Source organism: Chinchilla lanigera, unplaced genomic scaffold, assembly GCF_000276665.1.
Source record: "Chinchilla lanigera isolate Chin_1 unplaced genomic scaffold, ChiLan1.0 scaffold00117, whole genome shotgun sequence".
NCBI classification, from domain to species: Eukaryota; Metazoa; Chordata; class Mammalia; order Rodentia; family Chinchillidae; genus Chinchilla; species Chinchilla lanigera.
In genome coordinates, this window is record NW_004955518.1 from 3297268 (window position 1) to 3320857 (window position 23590).

At 44.7% G+C, this 23590-nt stretch overlaps 1 protein-coding gene across 1 annotated transcript in view; it reads right to left on the reverse strand.

The window, feature by feature from the left end:
- The window catches only part of Erich6b (glutamate-rich 6B), a 53439-nt gene that overhangs the window by 17547 nt on the left and 12302 nt on the right, over positions 1-23590 (reverse strand). Inside the window, exons 3-9 of the mRNA XM_013506952.1 lie at positions 20988-21039; positions 19373-19554; positions 13210-13284; positions 12567-12599; positions 9219-9307; positions 3846-3982; positions 1526-1587 (exon numbers count right to left, since the gene is read on the reverse strand). Of these exons, the coding sequence (XP_013362406.1) occupies positions 1526-1587; positions 3846-3982; positions 9219-9307; positions 12567-12599; positions 13210-13284; positions 19373-19554; positions 20988-21039 (630 nt within the window). The remainder of the gene's footprint in view (positions 1-1525; positions 1588-3845; positions 3983-9218; positions 9308-12566; positions 12600-13209; positions 13285-19372; positions 19555-20987; positions 21040-23590) is intronic.

Consider the following 23590-nt stretch of genomic DNA (forward strand, 5'->3'; position numbering starts at 1 on the left):
TGATATTTTCCTACTAATCTATCCATAACTGTGTAAAGTTTGTAATGTTCCTATCCTATCTCATAAATGGATGTATGTTTATTATTATGTGTTTCCTACAACAACCATTGAGAATAGTTAATGATTTTTCAATAGGTCACTCATGTGTAGTCTATTTATTTTCTGTAGAAGCCACTTTGAAGATACCAAAGTATAGTACAACAACTCTTGATAATCTCCTACCTCTTTTGTCTCTAACTCACTATTATTTGTCTATTTGTTTTCCTGAGAAACTATTTTGTAGATAATAATATGTAAAACGATAACCATTGATAATTTCCTACCATTTTGTCTCTAATTTGCTAAGTCCCCCCTATTATTATGTTATCCTTCTTTTATTCTTTAAAATAAAAAAAAAAAAATAAATAAACACACGGGGCTGAGGGGCAGGACTATGGAACAATGTATCCCATTGATGAGTCTTGGTGGGAGGCATATCCCTCCCACTGCAAGGTGACAATCTGTCCTTTTCTCTGCCCTCTAACTCCAATGAGGACATGAGACTTAGGCTTACAAGGTCTTCAGCCAATTTTCTTCTCTGACACACTGAGCCTGGGTTTGGCCCAAGAGGCCTTGGGCATGTGTATGGCTTTTCTATTCAATGGCTGGGTGGTCTTGGGCAAGTCACTTAGACTCTCTGAGCCTTAGTTTCTTAGTCCTCCTTCAAATGCTTATGAAGATTATTTTGGATCACAATGTAAGTGAAAGTATCTAGGCCACAGTGTTTATCCCTTAAGAGTTAAGTTGGGGCATACACTGCTATTGGGAAATGTTACTTCTCTTGAAAGGGAACCTGAGGACCTGGCTTAGGGAGATCGTGTCCTTAGAGCTATGTCTCATCATTTCTGTTGGTTGAATCTGTTTTGTTTTGGTTTTTTTTTTTTTTTTTTTGGTTTTTGGTTTTTCTCCGGTACCAGGAACCGAACTCATGACCTTGTGCTTGCCAGGCAGGCGCTTTTGCCGCTGAGCTAAATCCCCAGCCCCTTCTGTTGGTTGAATCTGTGTTGTGGTTTTGAGTTTCTCAGTCAAGTAGCCTGATGACTTTGCTCCTTTCCCCATGTGTTCCATAATTAGATCCACAAAACCAGTAACGTCCATGATTGGCAAATCTTAATAGCTGGGCCTCAGATGCCTTCAGAGTCACAGCAACAGGGTTGTTTATTCCTCAAATTTTGTTACTATTGTCTTCTTGGTTCCCTTTCCATATCTCGGCCACACCCTCTCCTGCATCTCCTGTAACTACCTTGCTGGTCATAGGTCTTGACTGTCCTGTGTATAGTTCCCACTGTCTTGTCTATCCTCACCCTTCTTCAACCAACTGATAAGGCCCCTGATCCCCTAGACTGTGTCTGTATTGCTTGATATTTTGTCTTCTGCAGCTGGGGCTTTGTCAGCCCAGTAGGCACTTGAGTGAACGTATGTCTCTGCCTCCTTTAGGGGATAAAGCAGCTAGATGCAGACAGACCAGAAAGGGATGTCTACTTACGTTCACGTCTCTTCATAAGCAGTAGGATTGCATCTTTGAATATTTCAAAATTTTTCTTCAACCTAAAAGGAACGTGAATCATCTTTAGAGGCCAAGATTAAATTTGTGTTCCCATAATATGACGCACGGTGCAGGAGGGGCTGGATCCTGCCGAGTCTCCCAGTCAGGGGAAAGTTGGCCAGATGCCTCTGCTTTCCAACCAGGCTTTCCATGCAGTGAAAGCAGTGGAGTAAAGGCACTGCATGTGGCATTGAACCCATGCTTCCTGCCTGATCTTTAGCGGACCTGCAGCCTGGGCACAAGGCTGACTTCCAGGCCCTTTGTGGTGGGTTCAGCAAGGGCTTTCCTGAGGACAAGGGAGGTCCAAACGCAAGTGTGGCTCTGTGAGTTAAGTTTATGTGGGTTGATTTTCTATGGCTTGTCCCTGTTCCAGTAAGGGTTATATCCAGACATGGCTTGGAAAAACAGCATCGACTGTGAATTGCACAGAGCCATTTGAAACTATTTACATTTATTAGGAAGTATGTTAAGTAGGCTCACTCAAAAGGACCGATCCTGAAAACCTCACTAAGGCACAACCTTTCAAAATGACGCAGCCAGCTCCCTGCCCGTCACCCATGTCGATATACAAAGTGAGCCATTCTGGAGTTTCAGTGGCTCTGACTAGTTTACTTCCAAATAAGGGTGGCCTCTAGGACAACCATGTTTCCTGGCTCTCCGTTCAGAGTCCCTTGAAAAGGTATGTGGCACAGTGAGTACCCTAGCTCAGCTGGATCTGAGAAGGAGGCCTTTGCCGTGTAGCTCAGGTTCCTTGGAGGAAGCATAATACTTTATCTCAGAACAACTCTAGCAAACAGACAGACTGGAGTTGACTGTGCTGCGTCACCTAGCAGGGAGCAATGGCTTACTATTTGTACACAAGGAGCAATAGGGAAGCTAGAGAATGAGGTCTTCCAGGCCTATTCCACCAAATATTTTACTTGCAAGCACTCTCACTGGAGCTAAAGCAGTTATCTAGCTGATTGGCACCTGTGAAAGAAATAAGAAACGTGGAGTAGGGCAGGTGGAGACCTACCCTTTGGGCTGAGAGCAAGATGCTAGATAGAGACAGGACTTAAACTCCAGGGAAGGGGTCCAGCCAGAGGCCCCCAAGGCCCTCTTGAGGAGGGGTGGGTGTTCCTCCTTTGGCTTTTTCTCACCTTTAGTCTCCCAGTGGCAGAGGCTGTGTGGTATGCACTGCTGTGTCTCTAGAGCATTGCTTGGCACACAGGAAGTGCTCAGGGAATATTTGTTGAGGGTGATCAGGTTGGAATGAGACTGTTATAGGGTTAAATGATAAGAAAGCAGAGGCAACAGATGTAGGTGGCAGGATGACTCACCGAGATGTTATTCGGTTGATCTCAAAGCTTGGGTAATCCTTATGTTTTGCCCTTAGGAGCTCTGATTTTTTATTTTGCCTTCGTCTTCCTGGAGAGGCCTTGGGGGTTGTTGCCCATGACTACTGAGTCCACAGAGGATGCTACTGGAGGCTGCTCTCTTCCTGACTTGATGAATGCTTGAACTTACCACAGTGATTACTTAGGGTGTCCTGTCACTGTGCCTGTGCTTGGTGCCACTGCTGCAGTCTGCCACAAACCCATGCCCCAACCCACACCCCATCTTTCTCTCCAGGTTTCTCCAGTGGATAAGGGAACATCTAGGCTGCTACACCGACAACATGTACTACAACTGAGACTGGATACAAGTGGGGTTCTGGAACATTCATGAGGTGGGGCCTTACCAGCTAGAAAGACTGGGTGCCAGCAATAGTTCTGCAGTACCCTTATCATTCTCCACTACATGTCTGAGGCACTGGCCATGACCCCCATGCCAGTGAGGCCCATGGCTCTCCCTCCTTCAGAAAGCATGGAAGAGTATTAGCTAGTGTAGGGTGAAGAGAGGGAGTGTGCTGGACAGATCCCCCGGGTCTTGATGATTTCTTGCTCCCTCTTTTCAAGGGGATTGGGTCTTATTCTCTAGGTTTTTGCATGAGATCATTCTTCCTCCAAGACCTTTCCTGCTCTGGATTTCCAACTTTTGCTATTGTTTGCTTTTGTTCCAGTCCTGTGCTTCCCATGCTTGTGATTTCCTCGCTCTTGTGTTTTGATCTTGGTCTGGATCATTCTGTCTATCTGACCCTTGGGTATCACCCTTGCCCTTACCCGTGTACCTGGCCTGGTTCTGAGTCTGCCGTCTTCCCTGGCCCCATTTACACTTTCTCTGCCGCCGCCTCTGCCCTCCTGGAACTCAGTGGCCACTGGCTCTGCTTCCAGTTACTTACAGGATCGCCAGCTTCCTTTTGTTTCCACTTTCCAGCAACTTAGACATGGGAATATCCAAGTCCTCTTCCAGTTCTTTGCGAAGAGCTATTTCTTTGATTATTGTGTTAAACACTGTCTGGTAGGAGCTGTTTAAAAACTACAAAAGGAAATATCCAGAAAAAGAAATATCCAAAGGTGCCAAGTGACATTTTAACATGTTAGTGAAAAAAAAAAAAATACAAATAGTGCAGAAGGATGGTTAGCAAGAATTCTTTTAAAGAGTACTTCCATTATCATCATACCCTCTCCTTCCCACCAGTTCCCTCAAGAATTATTTTTTTTTTTTTTTGGTTTTTCTCCGGTACCGGGAACCGAACTCACGACCTTGCGCTTGCCAGGCAGGTGCTTTTGCCGCTGAGCTAAATCCCCAGCCCCTCAAGAATTATTTTAAACATCATTATGCCAAGAAATATTTGGTGAATAGAAAACCTCCTTTTTCCAGTTGTGGAGATGACGATAGGACATACATACATTCTATGTTTTGAAAACAAAACAGGCTTTCTGCATCCTCAAAATGGTCACGCTCCCTGGGGTGGCTTGTTTATTCAGTGACAAGCCTGACTTTTGCGGGAAGCAGTGTAGCTAGCACATCATTGCACTGGACAGTACTGCATTTGAAAATTCTTCCCAAGTAACACTGTAATGAGCTGCTTTTGTATGCTGAAAACCTGAACATTTTACCCCAGGTTTGTGCTGTTTATAATGACTGCCCTTAGGTGGGTGCTCACAAGACTTTTTTCTTCGGATCCCTTTTTATAGAAGGTGAGGCCCTGCTACCTTTCAAGAGATGAGAGCCAGGAGCTGGTTAAGTTGCCCATTCCTACCTCATCTACAGGTTGAGATTGTATGGCTGTTGTTCAGTATGTGCTAGTGGATTGCCATCAACTCCCTGTCCTCCTATGGTAAGTAAAAGAATAAAGTATCAATGTGTGTGGGAAGTGGGGCCGATCCAAGAATATGGCTGGTGTTTCTAAGCTGGGGAAAAACCTGGTGCCTTACGTCTGGCCTGCCTGATTGCTGGCCTCTGAACTCCCTTCTCCACATTGTTCAAATCAGTGCCTTTGATGTTGGGGCAGTTTGAGGTTAAGGCCCATGCTGCTGTTTTCTTGCCTGTAAACTCCTCATTGCTGACAGTGCTTCAGCTGGGGCGGGGTGGTCAGTGATCTATCATTACCCTTCTGCATTCTGTGTTCTGTTCGCTGGAAAATACAACAGCCATTGTAACTGGATAGACTCAGCTGGGTGTGTCCACGTGATGTTCTTGTCCCATCTAAGCTGAACTGCTCCATACTATTTACCTAACACATGAGAACCCTTAGGGGTTTGTATCCTTTACTTGCCCCGCTTATGCAGTAGAACCATCCTCATCAGGATAGGAGGTTTATCGGGCACTTCAGGGATGAGGCCTCCCATGCTCAGAGATCCCTCTCAGGGGAAGCACTGACTGCTGCAGCCAAAGGAATTTGCATGCACAGTGAGGCTTGTGATACATGAGTGTATCACAGGAATAAAAATGGGTGTGACAGTGAACTAAAGACAGCCAATGAATCGAGTTATCAAAATAGCAAAGTATATCTTGAAAGCCACCTGCAAATAGAAAGGCTTTAGGTCCCTCTTCCTAGTTTGTACCCTACAGCTTTCTGGTATTGCCACAAAAGGTGCCTCAGCAATTTATGCAAACAAGTGTTGCGGCTGCAGGTACAATGTGGCATTCATCGCGTTCTCTTTCTCCTGCTGTGGCTCTGCCGGGCTGCATCTGCAGTGACCAGGTTGCTTGGAGCGGCCACACTACTATCTGCTGTGGTTTGGGTGTGCACGTCCTCCACAGGTCCATGTGTTGAGGGCTTGCTGTGTCTCGTGGTTGCAGCAAAGGTGAGACAGGGCTTGGTAGAAGGTCTTTAGGTCACTGGAGGAGTGCTCTCTAAGAGGATGACGGGAGCCTATCTCTTCCCCTCTCTCTTTTTGCTTCCTGCCTCAAGATGTGGCTGCCCACTCTGACATGCCATCCTGCCATGATGTGCTGCTTTTGCTGGAGCCCAAACCAACAAAGCTGGGATCTTGGAGTTAAAACTCCAGGGTGATGAACCAAAATGAACCTCCTTTTATTTCTTAAGTAGCCTGCGTCAGGTATCTCTTTCTGGTCATGCCTGAGAATTCTGGAGTCTCTGCCTCAGGGGCTGCCTCAGTACCCTGAGTGTCCACTTCTTGAGGGTCAGAGTGGCATGGAAGTCAGAGGGAAAGGATTCTATTTTGTGTCATACTTTGTCAGTTGGGCCCTACAGCAGTACTACGTGCGTCCAGAGTTTCAAAACGTGCTTCATAATTGGCTTGCATGAGTGGTTGCCTTCACATCCCAGCTGTAGTGCTTCAGTCCTGCTCTGTGACATTGAGATAAAAAACAAGACATGGTGTCATCCCCTTTCATATTTTTTTCTGGATTCTGAAAACCCTCATGCTAACTGCAAACCAAAAGTTCCCTAGCTCATATAGGAAGAACAACTAACACTGGCATGTTTTTTTGTGTTGGGGGTGGGTGAGGTGGGAAATTGTCTGTCTAGAGTGGTAAGAAAATAATGCTCCGTGATCTCCAAGGCTCCAGCTATATGCTAAGGACTCTGCCAAGGGTTGGATTGTGTCCCTAGCCTCCAATTCCTATGCTGAGTTCTAGTACTTTAGATTGTGACCTTGTTTGGAGGCAGGGTCTTCACAGAAGGTAATTAAATTAAAATGGGGTGATTAGAGCTGGGTGTGGTGGCACACTCCTGTAATCCTAGTGCTCTGGGAGCCTGGGACAGGAGGATCACAAGTTCAAACCCAGCCTGAGCAATTTAGTGTCATAGGGATGCCTTAGTTCAAAATGGGAAATAAAAAAGGTCTGGAGATGTAGCTCAGTGCAAAGGTCCTGTGTTCAATTCCCAGTACCTCAAAAAAGGGAAAGAGGTCATTAGGGTGGGCCTTATCCAATATGATTAGTGTCCTCATGCAGATTTTGGCATAGAGATACCTGCAGAGATGACAATGTGAATTGACAGGGAGAAGATGTCACCTACAAGCCAAGGAGAGAAGCCTGGGCCTGATCCTTCCTCCACAGCCACCAGGAAGAACCAAGGCAGCTGACACCCTGAGTTCAGATTTCTTCCCTCAGAATTGGGACTTAATACATTTCTGTCATTTAAGCCACTTGGTTCATGACACTGTTACGGTGCCTTAGAAAACTAATGCAGATTCCAAATTAAAATCTTCAATCAAGAGTTTTCTCCTAGGAGCTGGACGGATTATTTTTGGTTTTCAGTTAGACTTCGTGTGGATGTTTTACAGGTACTTGGAACTCACTGTGTCCCAGATGGAACTAATTTTACTGCACTAACGTGCCTTTCCTCTTCCCTTCAGCTTCCCTGTTGTAATGGTTGATACACTGTGTCAACTTGAGAAGTTTAGAACTTTAATTCAGCAGGAGGCCAGGGTCCTTACTTTGTAAACATCCTGAGCTTGTAGAAGAAGAAGGCATGGAGATGGTGTGGGTATAAAGGAGCCCCCTCCCCAGGGTGGATGGTCTGCATAGAATATAAGGGAGGGAAAGAGGCTTCCTTCTCCCACTTTCTGCTCTTGTTGCTTTTGCTGTCTTTGGCAGCCTTGGGCTGCTGCCCCCGTGCCATTCCGCCCTGCCTTGGAGCCAGCTGATTATGGACAGAAACCTCCACAGACTGTGAGCTAAATAAACCTCTCCTTCCTTAATTTTGGGCATTGGGTATTTTGTCTCAGCAAGGAGAAAAAATTAACCAAGACACCTGTTCACAGAGTTTACTATGTCCTACATAAAGGGCAGTGTATTGGGCAGGTCCCAAAGCAACCAGACTTTATTATTTGTTCATTTGTACTGCTGCTGTGAAGTTAGTCTTTTCCTGTCCTCAATCTCCCCACTCCTCCAATCTGTCATCCATACAGCCATGGAAATGACCTTTACAAATATGATGCAGATCCTATCAGCTGTGAAAGAACTCAATTGATATTGCTGGGGACCCTCCTATGCCATATTGTTTTCTCCAGATACATTCTAGATTATATATTTAAAAAGGTCCCAGAGACAGCTAGGAAAAAATGAGTGAATTATAAAATTTTTTGAGAGTGAGAAGACATTTCTAAATATAAAATAGTACCTAGCAGTCATATAAGAAAAAAATGAATCGATGAGACTACCTAAAAATGAAAAATGACCATGTCATGGAAAATACCATGAAGTATATATTCCAAATATAAAATACAAACTGAATAAAAAACCTTACAAAACACATGTCAGAAAAAGGACTAAGTTCTTTAATATATAAAAGGCCCTTAGAAAATCAGAACAAAAAAGAAATAAGTAATAATAGAAGAACGGGCAAAAGGCAGAAGATGGTCCTCCAAAGAAAGAGACATGCGTGACCCAAGAATGTGAAAGACACCCGGCATCCTTGATAATGAGGAGATACAAGAGGCAATGGTGAGGCATCATTATTTTCACTCTGTCAGATGGGCCCAATTATGACCCTTGGTGGGTAAGGCAGTGATGAAGGAGGTACTCTTGTGATCTCTAGGGAAAAGCAAAATGGCTCAACCTGTGTGCTTGTAGGGAAATGTGTCAGTACCTTCTTAACTGAGGATGTAGGTTCTTTAGATGCAGCATTCAACTGCTAAGAATTTATTCTTTAGATAAACTTGCATATTTAATAATATATATACAGTTCACTGCTCTCCCTCTTCCTCTCTCTTTATGTATCAGAAACAAACATCCATTAATAGGGTGCTAGTTATGTTTAAGATACAATGGAATACCACGGATTTCAAAAATATGTTACTAAGAGAAATAAGAGCTGTAAATGTATATTATGAAGCTGTTCATGGATATGCACATTTTTAAAAGATATGTATATTTATATATGCATTACATTTTCCAGAAGGCTAAAGCATAGTACACAGTAGCTATTATGGGAAGAGACTTGAAAAATTTATTTTACAGCCTTTTGATCATTTCAATATTTAAAAACCATGTGTACATGATAGTTGCAGGAGTCAAAAGCTAGGTTAAATCAAACTACTTAAATAAATAAACAAAAACGGCTAATCTGGTTGTGTCACAAACATGCCTGAAATCCTTCAGTGACAAAGCCCTGCAATGGCCTGGTGCTTGCAACGGGAGCTCCCTGCTCAGCCCGCTTGTCCGTGGGGCTCTGTGGAAGGCTGCAAAATGCTCCCCGTGTCAGAACCTCACACAGCTGTGCAGAAGGTATGCTGCCTGTGGGTGCCTCCTTCTCTAATATTTGGAGGAGATGATCTCAAATTTTTATGAAACTTACATTCTCATGAAATTTCTTGACTTCCTCTTTGTCAATTTCCTGCTCCGTCAGTAGGGAATCCCAAAAGGTTTTTTTGTAAATATCCATGGCTTTCAATTTCAGTAGGCACATTGAAAGGAAAGGCAATTGGAAGGAGAACCAAAATAAATAAATAAATTTAGGACAGTTACCTTTGCTCTTTAAAAATGCATCCATCATCAATGAGACTAAATACACTCATCAGATCACCTGAAGTTCAGCTGGGGCGCTAGCACAATAAGAACAAAGGGGTCTGTTTCCTGCGCTGACTTAAGGATGCGCGGGTGTCTCCTGGAGGGTGATGAGTGTCTGTCCGTCAGAGCACTGTTCCCCTGGGGCTGAAGGACAAGGGGATGAACGGGTGGGGAGCTGGGGAAGAGCATGCCCAGCTGGGGACTAGGCGGTGCCAAGCGCTGGGGTGAACTCGGGGCCACTAAACCTGTTGACAAAGTGCAAGGGAAGGAGCATGAAGAAGCGTAGCTGGTTAAGAGGGCCGCGGTCAGCTCGCAGAGACAATTGTAGGCTGTGGGAAGGACTTTAGATTTTACTATAAAGGTAGATTTACTCTGCATGTGATTTTCTTCAGAAATCCCAAGAAATATTTTATCTCCTACCAGTTTTGTCATAAATGGCTAATTTCTAGAATTGCCTGTGGTTCACAGTTGCTAATCAAAGCAACTATGTTCCTCAAGGTGGGCCACAACCTGGTGCCTCTCTGGGTCAGGAGGTGGCTGGGAGCCTCCGTTGTGACAGGTGTAAATTGAACTGTGGACTTGACAATTACAACGTGGGCCTCTCTTTCCTCCTCTGGGAAGGGGTGGCTTCTGAGGCAAGAACTTGGAGAAAGTGACTTTCACAGGATAATTGGGCCCCCAGGGAAATGACAGCAACCTGTTTCCCTCAGCTTCGGGATGGCACCAGACCCTTCAGGGTAGGGCAAGTGAGAACTTTGAAAACCCACCAGCTTGGCACAGGGCTGACTTACTTAGTTTGACTTTTCATCTTCATTACACCTTTGGGGGTTGAGAGGGGACATACTTGTGACCCTGCCAGACCCATTAAACTGTGGATTGCTTCCAATTTGGCTTCAGTACTAAAATCCCTGACTCTCTTGGGCTCCTGACAGGATGCGAACTCTGGAGTGGAACTGCTTCACTGATACTCAACCCAGGGTCTTTCTGTGGCAAACCTCCTATCACAGGCCTGGTTTACTCAACAGACACCTGTCATGTGTGAGAAGCCCCCAGTGGCCATTTATTTCCATCATCTCCTACAAAGGCATACATGCCGCCACCACTGGCACGGGCAAGGGGCAGGGGCAGCGTGATTCCAAAAAGAATGTGTGTTCCCTGACTGTCTGCTGTAGGGCTGACCATGGGAACTTCTGCAGAAGCCATTTAGGAAAACTCAAGAACAACCCAGGGTAATTCGAGGGAGCACTTGGGAAGCTCCCCATGGGCAGTGTCAGAGAGGAGGAGTGGATGAATTGGGAGAAGCGGGGTCTGAGTCTAGACATGAATGTCAGGTGCTGGATGCAGGGAGGTGGGCTGCCTTCCACAGGGCTGCCCAGGATGGAGAACGAGGCTGCGCTGGCTCTGACAGTTCACCCCCACCCGATTTGTGACTGGGACATTTTAGTAGGCTTTATTGAATAAAGCATAGTTAATCTGAGAGGGCAAGTAGGTGTCTCTCATCCAAAGAAGGGGAACTCAGCATCTCTGAATATCAAACTGGTGCACAGAAGTATCCGATTGGCACGATAATTAAGTTGGTTAACACCAGCGGGCATTGTGGACATTCCTGAGTCAGTTGGGAAGTGAGCTGCAGCACTGCTGTAACTGGGGCTGAGTGAGAAGGGCAGTTTTGTTTCTACTTAACTGTTCCTTTGAGGATTTCTGTGGCGAATCCTCTACCTCTGTTCTGATGAGAACATCATCTACTCCCGAAATGCCCTCATGGAGGAGGGGGAGAACAGGGAAGGGTCTTATGAGACCCGGGCTACTTCTGACATGTCACCCCCCCTCTCTTGTGTCCTAGCCTCTGTCTATGCAATAGGCACAAGACTCATCTCTACAGAGGCCTGGAGGGAGAGCCAGTGTTAACGTAGGTCCACCTGGCACACACAGTTCTCCAGCTGGGCCGTGTTCTTTCCCTAGGCTGATTAAGAACAAATCTTAATTCTTCCTCATGCAAGTGTCTCTCCTATAGGGTTTTTGACAGAACTTTGCTTCCCGGATTAGGATAAATGTTTGAGCTGTGTGTATGAGCTCTGGAAAGTCAATACAATAATCCTTATGTTATAGTGACGAAGATGCTTTTCTTGGCCCGACATTAGTCAGGCTGTTGAGCCTTCTCGTTTACCGTGCCTTCTCCATCCCCTAGGTGATGTCTGACTTCAACAGAAACCCTGGGAGGTCAGTGCAGCTCCAGTTCCCTTCTCCTGATGTTTCCTGGTCAGAACTTTCCATCCAGTGGCCCTCAACCCGTTTCTTGGCTGTGAGCCCCACTTGCCTAGCCAGCATCTGCAGCTGAGCCCGGTCTCTCTCCCACACTGCAACACTCTTGGAAATGCAGTAAGATGGAGAAAGCTGTATCAGCAGCACCCTTCCGGGGTCGCAGAGGACTTGGTGGGGCCATAGTCCAGAGTTCCGAAGTGTTTGAAAAGCCACAGGTTGGGTGCAAGATAGGGTTAGAGTGGGGTGTGTGTACTAGAGACCTGATTCTAAACCCCCGTGTCTAGTATAACAGACCATAGCCCTTAAATTGTTTTCTGATACGGATGGGCCTGGCCAATCACAGTGCTTTTGTTTTGTGAAGAGCTGCTGTGCAAGTTGGGATCCTGCCATACCATAAGGATTTTCTCTTGTCCTTCTCCCATTAGCATCTACCTAGCCCCTCTTCAATAAAAATTTAATAAATCCTTAAGGACATCATTTAGAAGAGTTTCAAATTATTTGCTACCAAGGGGCCACCAGATGAGTCTATCTGGATGGAAGGGCATGCAGGCCACTAACGCCCTGCTTCCCAGAGTACCCAGCAGTAGCCTGGACCCTCTGTAAATGTAGGAGGCCCTCGTCCAGCACTTTTGAGTAGGGAGAAGGCCTTCTGGTCCTGTCCTAGATCATTCTGTCTTCCTCTGGAGACTGTTGCTTGGTTTATACTCCTTCTGTAGGAGTTTCTAGGGGCATGTGCCCAGTATGTCCCCAGGTTAACTCTGGAATTTGGTGTAAGGTGGACGAGCAATGGAGGTAATTACTTGAAGGACCTTTCCCAGCCCAGAATACTCTGCTGAAACCAGGAATCTTTGAATAGATTATGTTGTATTCTCACCATCATCTCCATCTTCCTCCATTTCAGCGTCATCTAAAAAAGAATAGGAACAATGATTACATTTGGACATGTGGTATATTGATCTTGAATCTTTTAATCCTTGAAGGAATTAATTTAAAAATCACCTCCTCAGTAGCGGGTATGGCCTAAGGTGGAGATTATGTGTTTTGGGATAAGAAGCTTCCGTAATATTCTGGCAGCACAGGCTTATGGAAGATGGGTGACTTCCCTTTGTTTTTATTTCATCCTGAACAATACAGTTTAAGTTCTGAGAGGGTGAGACAGGTTTTGTCCATTTTTATAAACTGCCTAGTACGCAGTAGATGCACAGTAAATGTCACTGAATGAACTGAGTATGGGTAACTCATTATCTTCATTCCTAACTGCAGTCACAAATATTGTTTCCTTGCCTTGCAAAATGCCAGAGAACTTGACTCTGGTTCAAAGTCTTACCTGAACCTTGATCCTTAACACTAAATTAAAAAAGACAAGACTTTGGTCACTGGCCTTGATTAAGACAGGCCTGGTCTAATGGTCAAAGGGGGCTCTCCTTGGCGGCAGACTTATGAATTCTGCCCTTCTTACCTCCTTGTGGATGGATCAGTAACTTCTACAGGGCATTTAAAATCATTATAAATTATACCTTCCAAATCAGACTTCATAGTGGACAGTAATGAGATTCTTGGCTCTGTTTTTGGTTTCAATTTTGAGGATGTTCCTGTTAAAAGACAGAAGAGGGTGGCTGTTATGACTTTCATTTTATACTTTTTAAAGTCTTCATGTTGGATCTGTGTTTTCTCTGGGCTCACAAGGCTGGACAGGGGAGGGAAGGCCTAAGGTGAGGGGCACTGCTGAGATGGCCTGGGTGCTCCTTCTGCCCCTCTGCTTCCTTTTTGGCTTTGGGTAATTCCAAGAAATCAGTGGTCAGAAAAGACTGCCTCTCTCTGGATTTCCCGTCTTGTTATCATGGGCTAGTGTGGTTCCCTAGGATGGCTGGGGTTAGGGCCAATTTAGAGAGACTTCTGCTGTGGGAACCATTCAGTTAGATGTCTTCAAGGCCTTGGATACAGTGCGGCATTCATGGCACTACAACAAGTGGACATCTCTAGTATTGTTGCTAAGAGTTCCTAAAGAGGTGAAAATGGGGGTTGTCTGATGTAGATCTGCTAAGCTTTGCTGTGTTTCCAACGGGAGGCCACTGTAATTTTTAAAAAAACTTTTGTAAGTTCTTAGTTATCCTTGTTGTATGTCTCCAGGAATTTTGTGATTCCCCACTCCTTTTCATCTCCTTCAACTCTTTTTTTCTCCTAGTCCTAAACACATGCGTGCATGAAGATACAAAGACAAAGACACACACACACACGCGCACACACACACACACACACACACACACACACACACGCTTCTGTCTCCAGAGGTGAGCATAAAAGGGTCCATGATGAACAAGTGAAAGTGAGCTGCTGCATCTGCTAAGTGCATGTAGGTCTGGGCCTAAGTGTCAGGATGAGAGGCCCTGGACGGGTGCACTACCAATACTCCTGTAGCTCTTCAGGGTGGGACCAAGCACCTCCACAGGCAAGGGACACTCTAAGTTCAAGAAAACTCATTTCGCTCTGGCATACTGATGACCTGTTAGTAATAATCTCCTTTTCTCGGAATGCTTCCCTAGGGTTATACTTTTCAACACCTCATGTTGGGTGTTTGGGGTCTAGGTTCTCTGTTGGCACCCAATCTCATTTATCCAATTAATGGGACTATACTAGTCCCTCAGGGTAAATTGGAAGAGGCAGTTCTCAGTTTTGTGTGGCAGACGATCCAATAGTTATGGAGCTAGCATATCTCCTGCACGCAACATCCTGCTTTGCTTCAATAATTCTTTGTATAATGTTGCCTCCAGGGCTGCCTAACCCCAATCTTTCCTCTGAGCCCTTACCAATCTGCTTCTAGCTCTGTAGAGGGAAGCATCCTCCAAACTGAACAAGCCATCCAGGTGGCCCTCTAATAGAGTATAATCCTTTAGTTATATTTGGTTGTGTTCACTTTTCTGTCATAGTCTTGACTGATTGAACTTGTGGTTAAGTGAGGCACCTGAAAACAAGCAGGATTTCCAAACCCTATACATCTCCATCCTGTTGTTTTGTGGGCCTTAACCTACATCTAATGGATCTAACCTAGATGACCAGTACATTTTATCCAGCTAACTTGGTCCCATGTTTCTGTCTGTCAAAATCTCAGAACTGATTATTGTACCTCCAGCATCCAACAGCCTGAGATCATCTACAAATATAAATATTCCTTCTACATCTGCACAGAAGTCTGTCAGATGAAGGTTACACTGGGCCAAGCCCTGTGGCTGTCCCGTGGAAACCAGGTTGGCTGTGATCCATTAAACAATATCTCCAGGTGGTTTTCAATCAGTCATTGCATCACTTTACACTAGCATTCACCTCATATTGTGTCTTGTCCAGGAGCATCAGGTAGCCATCAGAAATTGGCTTGTGGGATTACCACAGTTGCCTGATCGAATAACTGTGTGAAAAGTGACCTAAGATCTGTTATGTGATCTGTTCTTATTCATCCTACACTGGTTTCTTGTGGCTATCTTGCTTTCAACATTAGCTCCAGACTGGTCACAGACTTTTCTAATTTCTTCTAATTTCTCAGAACCCAGAAACATGATTGAGTGATTTTCACCCTGTTTATATTCTGGGGCATATTTCACCCAGGTCAAAAGATAGTAGTTACCATTCTCTTCTGATTTTTTCACCACTCTTTGTTTTCTGTTAGTGCTTACCTAATTTTATTGTACTCTGTCCAATATGAAGATAATTTTCTTTTGCAATAGATTCAAAATTAACAGCAGTTGAAGAACTTAACTTTCCCTGAATCACTCATCAACACTGCATTAATAGTAGTCTTGTCTGCCTTAAATGTCTTTTCACTCTTCTATTTTGAAAAGTCCAAATGTCTTTTGTTGCTGCCTGTCTTATCATTATCAACATCATTATCATCATCATTGTTTTTTTTGCTAAGAATGTTTGTCCTAGGATTCAGCCTTCCTGGCACTGTTGAAATTCAGAGCCACATTCCTACACTCGCAGTTGGGAACAACCTCCTCATCTTTAACTTCTGCACATGATCTTTCAAAATCTAAGTTCACTAAAGGAAAATCTGTGCAAACACACTAGTTTGCATTTTAGGGCACTTCCTTCTCTTACCTGGTGGCTTGGAGGATCTCCCCTTTGCCTTTGTTCATCCTTACCCGCATTTCTATGTGTAAGTGTCTTTGTGCTTATATGTATTTCTATCTATAGCTCCCTGAGTCCTAAGACTGCTTCTTTGGAGAAGAATATATATTTTTTATCACCATGACTTGATCTTGGATCAGATGGAGGCTTTAACAACAATTTTAAATGTATTTAAAAATATTTATAGGTGCTTACTATGTGCCAGGCATAAGTCTTCAGGATTTCTGCAAGCATAGATATAGTGCTTGGAGTTAGAATTTCTGGTCTCCTTTGTTTATGACCCTGCTCTGTGCCTGGATAGATGGACTCAAGGGGCCATAAATTGTCTTTCTGGTCCTCCTGAGCCCCTCTCATAGGGATAGTGAGGTGTTTCCTGTGCCCTTAGCATTCCTTCCATGTCAGACCTGCCATCCTCTGAAGTAATAGATTTCAAGGATATATCTGGGTATTTCATTCCACACCGAGCTCAAAGTCCTGTTCACTGGGAGGGGGTGTGCCATGTTAAACCCTGTTTTTCACCCACTGGAACAATGCCATGATGAAAAACATGTCTTGAAAACAGGAGACTCACACCCCAAATTCATCCTAAACTAGTGACTCACGGTTTCTCATCCTTTGTGCCCCTTAGATCCTCTGAGAATCTTGTTACGAATGCAGATTTCAGGCCCTCTCAGGCAGGGATTCTGATAAGGACAAGCAATTGCTGTCTTTCCAAGCATCTGGATGTGTCATTGCCTACAGTCCAGGGCGCCTTGGCTCAGCAGCCCCATGCCTGGTCTCACTTCTGCCCACTCCTGCCGACCCTGGACCTTGCACTATCAACCCTTTGGATTGCTTTTGCCATGGTCACCTGTTTTTGGATGGGTGGCTTCTGCCCTGAGCTGAAACAGCTTCTCTTTTGCAACTGCTTAGCTTGGGAACACTCAGTCATCTGTGTGTTGGTGCAGGTCCCTTTCCCTCTCCACAAAGTGTGTTTCCCTGTGTCTCTCTGCTCTCCCTCTCCTTGACTTTGCCCTCCCATAGCACATGCTTCCCGGCTTCTTCCCGCACCTTTCCTTTGTCACTCATGGAACCATCTCACAGTCTTTCTTCTCTTCCTGGAGCCGTGCGCACCCTGTATCTGGCACCATCTGCGCTGTCCCAGTGGAAGCTCCTCTCCAGTGTTCCCTGGCTCTTTGGGACTTGTATCAGTGTCTGCACTCTGGCAAAGCCGAGAACCAGAACAGGGCTGCTGGGCAGGAAGCAGACTGGCTCGCCTGCTGTCTTCTCACAGCAAAACAAGGAGCCTTATAGCATAAATGGGCACATTTGGTGCTTTTGTCACCATATGTGTTCTTGTGCTGGCTTCCCATAGGGAAAGGGAAGATGGGGGAAACATAGACAGTTTTAGAGCAATATTGTGACCCTAGTAGTATGGATCACAGGATCTTGTTTTCCTGACCTGGGTGGCTGCTCCTGGACAGGAGTGGCTAGTTCCTGTCCATGGTTTTTAGCTGGTATGCTTACCAGGCCCATACATTTACTCCTGGGATTTGGCAGTGACCCAGGACCCAGAGCTACTAAATCTATCCATGCCTTGTCACTTTGTCATACTTGCTCCATCCCATTGACCAGGCACAATCATGTACCTATGACCACCAAAGCTGTCCAAAAGGCAGCTTATAATCTGTATGCAGAAGGAGAGAGAAAAATCTGCATGGCTTTTAGGGAATTCCTTGCTTTTGTTTGTGCTTTGGTCTCTGCTACCAGGGGCAATGGTAAAGGCTTTCTTTCATGCTCTGAAGGCTTGTTGGAGTGGACAGTAGACAGAGTGGGTAGGAGAGAGGGTATCAGGCTCATGGTGCACAGAGGCACATGCAGCGTTGCCATGCAGCAGCTCGACAGGACCCAGTGTCTGAGCCCTTTTCCATAGGGGAAGGGCACAGTGGGAGCGTGTGGACAATTTTTAGGGAAATAGTGAAAAAATTTTAATTAATGAAAGCTGAGAGATAGGCTGAATTTAAAGTAGACAAGGAGATATCAGCTTCATCTTTCTCAGCACTTGCCGCTATGTTCTGTGATTTCAAATAGCACACCATGGCACTGGAGTTTAGACTGGCCATCCCTGAGCTCCTTCAGACCATTCCTCAAGTAACTGCAGCAACCTGGGTATGTCACTGGGCCTGGCGTGGAGGCTCCAACACAGGCCACACTTTTAGCTCAGGCTGCCAAAGTCATAATGTTTAATCAATAGATATTTATTGTGAAAGGCCAGACTTTTGCTAAACATCAATATGTGTTGGTTTTAAGGATCTCAGTATTTGGAAAGGCACATAGCTGCAAAATACACCAATACAGACCAAATATACTGGTCTTTACAATATAAGTTAAGTACAGACATGATGAACTATAATGAGCTTAAATACTCAAGAAAGCATGGAGGAACAGGGCATGTGAACCAGTGACATCAACAGGGCTGGGTCCACAAGGTACGCACAGGCAGGCGTCTTTCCTTCCTGTGCTCTTTAAATCCCCTTTCTCCTCTCCCATACCCTTTTCACTTAGCATTGGCATTCCGTAGCCAATTACTCAGTAAGTGACTTTCAGATTCTCGCTTATGAATATTTAGGCAAATACCTAGATGTTTTCCAGCTGTCACTGACTTTGAAATGGGTCTTTTTCCCATTTCCATTTGAGAGTTTCAATGCTGACAAAAGTTCCAAATGAACCTGGTTAGCCCTAAAGCATGCTTGTTGTCCTGTACTGGCTCATGTGGGTTCATGTGTCATGTCCTTTGCCTCTCCATTCTCCTCTCCTAATTTTGTTTAACTGCATTTGAGCTACACAATTTAGCAGGCATGGATGGGGGCAGGGGGGTGAGGTACCAGGGGAATCTAATTTACTGCCATCATGACTATGGATGCAAAAGAAATCTATGAATCATTGATGGATCAATCCCTCTAAGGCTGGACTTCGATGATTAATAATTGTGAAAAATGTAGTTCAGTCTTCCATCCCGAGGACCCTATAGCAAAAGGCCTTTGGGCTTCATTGGGTAGAGAATTAAGACCTTCAGTACAATCTTGGCTACTCTCTCCTAAGTGGTTCCCAGTTGCGCCTTGAAAATTCACTATATGAATATTTTTTCTGAGTTCAGAGGCAGGGCTGACTTCACCTGCATGCTAACTTGGTCTGAGTCCTGGTTGCTGTACATGTGATTATCTGGGTGTGACCTGTTCCTTTAGGGAGCCTGTCTGGAATCTTGGAAGGAAATGGCCTGTTTTCCTGAAGGAGGGTATCAGCGTTCATGGAGGAGGAGGGCAGGGAGAGTAATGAGGAGCAGGGGAGGAGACAGGGAAGAATGAAGGAGATACCTGCTCCAGTGCTTTGCTGATGCCCTTTTGTGGGGGGATCAGGGCTCATGGAGCAGTTAACTTCTTACCCAAAATATGATTTAGGATGGCCCAGGAAACCATAAGTGTGGGTGACACTACACAGAGGACACACTGCAAGACCATTTTGTCCCTGGCTGTGGGCAGACCGGGGGAAGGGATCCCAAGCAGGATGCAGCTTCCTTACCCTCATAGGTCCATTCTGTCTGACTAGCCTGGTGTCTTAGGGAAGGTGTAGGAACCATCAGGCAGCAGGAAGTCGACTCCATGGCAGACTCGATGGCAGTCTCAGAGGCAGGAGCAGGGGTAGTGAAGATAGATGGGATGGTAATAAAACCACTCTCCTGAAAAGTACTGGCAGTTGAGCTCCTGTTGGAGGTGAGCAAGGTGTTGGTTAACTTGCTTGGTTAACAGGCGGAAGCCATGTTAGGGATACAGGTCTATGGCATGTTGAGAAGTTGGGGAGGGGATGACTATTCTCCAGGTCCTGTGGACTTCCAGAGGCCGCAAGGTTAGAAGGAATAGACTTGTGAACCATGGAGAACAAGTCTGTGTGTTATTTGGACAGCAGATTCACATGATGCCAACTGCTGCTTTACTAAAACATGAAACGATCTGTACGTACTATCAGAGACCACTGGGATAGAATGCCATCACTGAATATTCTAGAACATTTTTCCTAGCTTACAACCCTACTTATTCTAGTGGCTCTTCCTGCCTCCATTGACCTAGAGAGGAAAAATCACTGGAGTAGGGGCCACAGAAGTTTAAAATCAAGCACTGAGGTTTGTCCCTATAGTTGACATCAACACAAGCATGCCATTATCATGGAAGTTCTCTTAAGGGCCCAGTGGCAAGGTTTTGGGTATGAGGGGCTGGTCTTACACTCTTGCAGTGTAGAATCAAGGAGAATAGTGCCAAAGCACAGGCCCACACTGCTTCCTGCTCCAGAAATCTCTGGCTTTTAACTGGGACCAAGAAAACTGTCATTCAAAGGAATGCCAGGGGCCTTGGAGCATTTTGACTCTGAAATCATTTCATGTATTCTGGCCAGAATGGCAGAGATAGGACCAAGGGAAATGTTCATCATATAAAGGGGTAGTGACAGTGCCTAGCAACAAAGACAGACTGATGTCAGATGACCTGAGCTTACGTGTTGGCCCTGGTATTCTAGCAGAGCACTGGTAAGCTGAACAAACAGTTATACCTGAGGTAACACTAGCAGCTCTGGTCATTTCCAGCTTCATATCAGTTTCCCAGTACCTGCTCTGGCCTGGGACAGGACAGGGGCCTCTGGGATGCCAGCTTTTGGCCTCTGGTCCCAGGAAGCAGAGCCAAGGCCCTGGCTTTTCTGGGCTGAACACCAGCTCTGTGCCCCAGTATCAAGGGAGAATCATGGGCATTCAGGTCCTGCTTCCCCAGCCTCTGGCCTGTGGGGAGGGGCCTGCCTGTGCTTGGGGGGCCGTTTGTGGCAGATGTCGGGAAATGGGAGGGGAAGCTGCTCCAGGTCTGATGTGACCAGCAGCCTTCCTGGTTATAAAATGCTCACCCATGCTGCTCTGCTTAGTCAGTCCCAACTTTAACACACACACACACACACACACACACACACACACACACTCTGATGCAACTCTTCTTCCAGACTGGTAGGTATGTGTTTGTACATGTGGGCTACCTGAGTCAGGATTAATGCCGATGGGCTAAGTTTCCGCCCGCTCCCCATTTTGGACCTCCAAAGGCTCCTGAAACAGTATCTTTAAGTATGGATTTCCACCCAGTTTATCCCAGAAGAAAACTATTACCTTGCATCAAGATTAGTCACAATTGCTGTTGAATCAGGCTCCTCAAATTCTACTGGAAAAAAAACCAGAAAGGCAATGTTGGCAAAACAATGTTGAGGCTGAAGTCTGGAGAGCCTGAATTATAGAAACTTCCCATTTTACTTTACCTGACTGTTGTTTCTTTTAATGGCTTCCTTTAAACACAAAATTTCCTTGAAATTTATAAAATTAGAGACAAGAAGAAGAGAGTTATCCAGAAACTGTAGGCTTTAGAAATTTGAGTTTGCTTTGTGAGTTTCTTAGGTGATCATAAGTACTTCTTTCTATTAGGGAAGAAACTACAGCTGTCTAGCAGAGGTGACTAAGGTGCAGAGGATATAAATATTTTAAGAACTATTTTTAATTGTGTAGAATCTGCTTGTGTCATTTGATTAACTGTTCATCTAGGATGATATAATGTCAGAATTTCATGTACAGTTGGGCTAAAAAGCACCATCAATTCAAGTAATAGAGAAGGACACGGGAAACAGTCTAGAAATGAGAAGCAAAACATTTTAATTTGAAACATGCATGTTCAATGCTTACACCTACCCATAGTTTATCGTTGGACTATTACTAAGGAATATTGATGATTAAAATAATATCTAAAAAAAGAAAGCAATGTGAGCAAATGGGGGAGTTACAATACTCAATTACAACAAAACCCGTGTTTGTGTAGCATGTGTGGAGCAGTAAAAACAAGAGAAGATTGTAAAATAAGCACGACCTCTACTGAAGACACAGACAATAACAGCAGAGAGACAATAAATACCACTAAAATGTGAACGTGCCAGGTGTGGTGGCGCACGCCTATAATCCCAGCTCTCAGGAGGCTGAAGGTAGATGATGGCTGAGAGTTCGAGGCCAGCCTGGGTTACACAGTGAGACCCTGGCTCAAAAAAAGTGAATGTGCTTTATAATATTTGGGTGTTAGTAGGTTGGGTAAAGTTTTTATATTTTTAAAATTTTACATTTTTAGGTAAATGAACAAAAATAGATTATTTCTTCTAAAATTAAAAGATGTATGCAATTTATTAACAGGAAGTAATGTAGGCCAGTGTGGTGGCACATGCTTGCAATCCTAGCATTCAGGAGGCTGAGGCAGGAGGATCATGGAGAGTTTGAGGCCAGCCTGGGCTACAGAGCAAGACCCTGTCTCACAAACAAACCAAAAGAATAAAGAGAAGGAGGAGAAGAAGAGGAAGGAGGGGCAGTTAAAAAAAAGGATGAAAAGAAGAAGAAAAAGAGAAAACAGAAGTGACTGGGAGAGAAGAGAAAACTTGTGGACCTTGGCTCTTGCTTTTCTTCTGTGACCTTGGACTGATCACACACCGTGTAGCTCCGGGTTCCTCATTTGTGAAATAGGGGTGGGAGATAATGGTGGAGAGAATAACATGAGATGGAGATTGCAAAACATACATTTTCTGCCTGGGCTGGTGAACTATGGCATGGGTGTTATTTGTTTTTCTTTTAAGACAAAAGGTGTTAATGTAGAGTTGCTTTTTCTAAACTAAAACCTCAGTATTCAGATTTAGCTGCAATGCTGGCACTTGGCGATAAATAGTTTGGTTTGGCGTTGCAGTGTGGGCATATCCGTTAGGTTCCCTGACCTCTTTGGGAGTAGAAGTGTGGCCAGGGTGCTGTTTGTAGGTATTGTAAGGTGCCTGGAGGTTGGAGGTGACTGGTCCTGGAACTTGATATCCCCTTGCCAATTGCCCTCAAGGCCACAAACTGGGAACCTTCTTGTATGAGAAGTGGCTGGCTCCCCTGTTCCTGCCTTATGAGTACCTCTGGCACCATTTTTAATAGAAACCTGGAATTGCTAACTTCCATGGGAATGGCAGGTGGACACTAACTCTTAACTGCAAGTGGCAGCACCCTTAGAACTTTCAGGCAAAAAGGCAATAGGAGTCACTAAGGACTTGCTGGCAGGGATGAACAAAATCAAATCCAACACATTTTATGTATCAAAATACTCTTGGGCAAAGCTGTGTGTGGTGGCTCATGTCTGTAACACCGGCTACTCAGGAAGCCAAGACAGAAGGGTCACAAATTCAAGGCCAGCCTGGGCAACTTAGTGAGGCCCTGTTTCAAAATAAAATAAAAGTGAGCTGTGGATCCTCCATGGGTTCAATCTCTAGTTAAAAAAATAGTAACAGAGCTTTAAAGGTATTCAATTCACCAACTGTTCTAGGATAATAGTGACTGCTTTGATTGTTTTTCCTAAACATTTAAAAAAATACTAACAGGCAAAAACTATGAATCAAAATCAATATACTGCAATGTCTCTATAGCATTTCTTGCCACAGAGCAGAACTTGTTACTAGGAAGGTCTTAGGCTAAAAGCAGACACAACAACAAAGACCTTCTCGTGGCTCCTTTCACTGTGTATGTAGCATGCTCTGTGGCAGCAGAACAACAGAGATTTACTTCTTTCTTCTAGCACCTTTCTTCTTGTGAGAGCAGAAGCGAGAGTATCTTTATACTTTACAATTCATGTAATGTGGGAGCTCTTTTAAAAGCATTTTCCAAAACATTGTTTTATTTAATCATGCAATCACACTGCCAAGAAAGGTGTTTTTGCA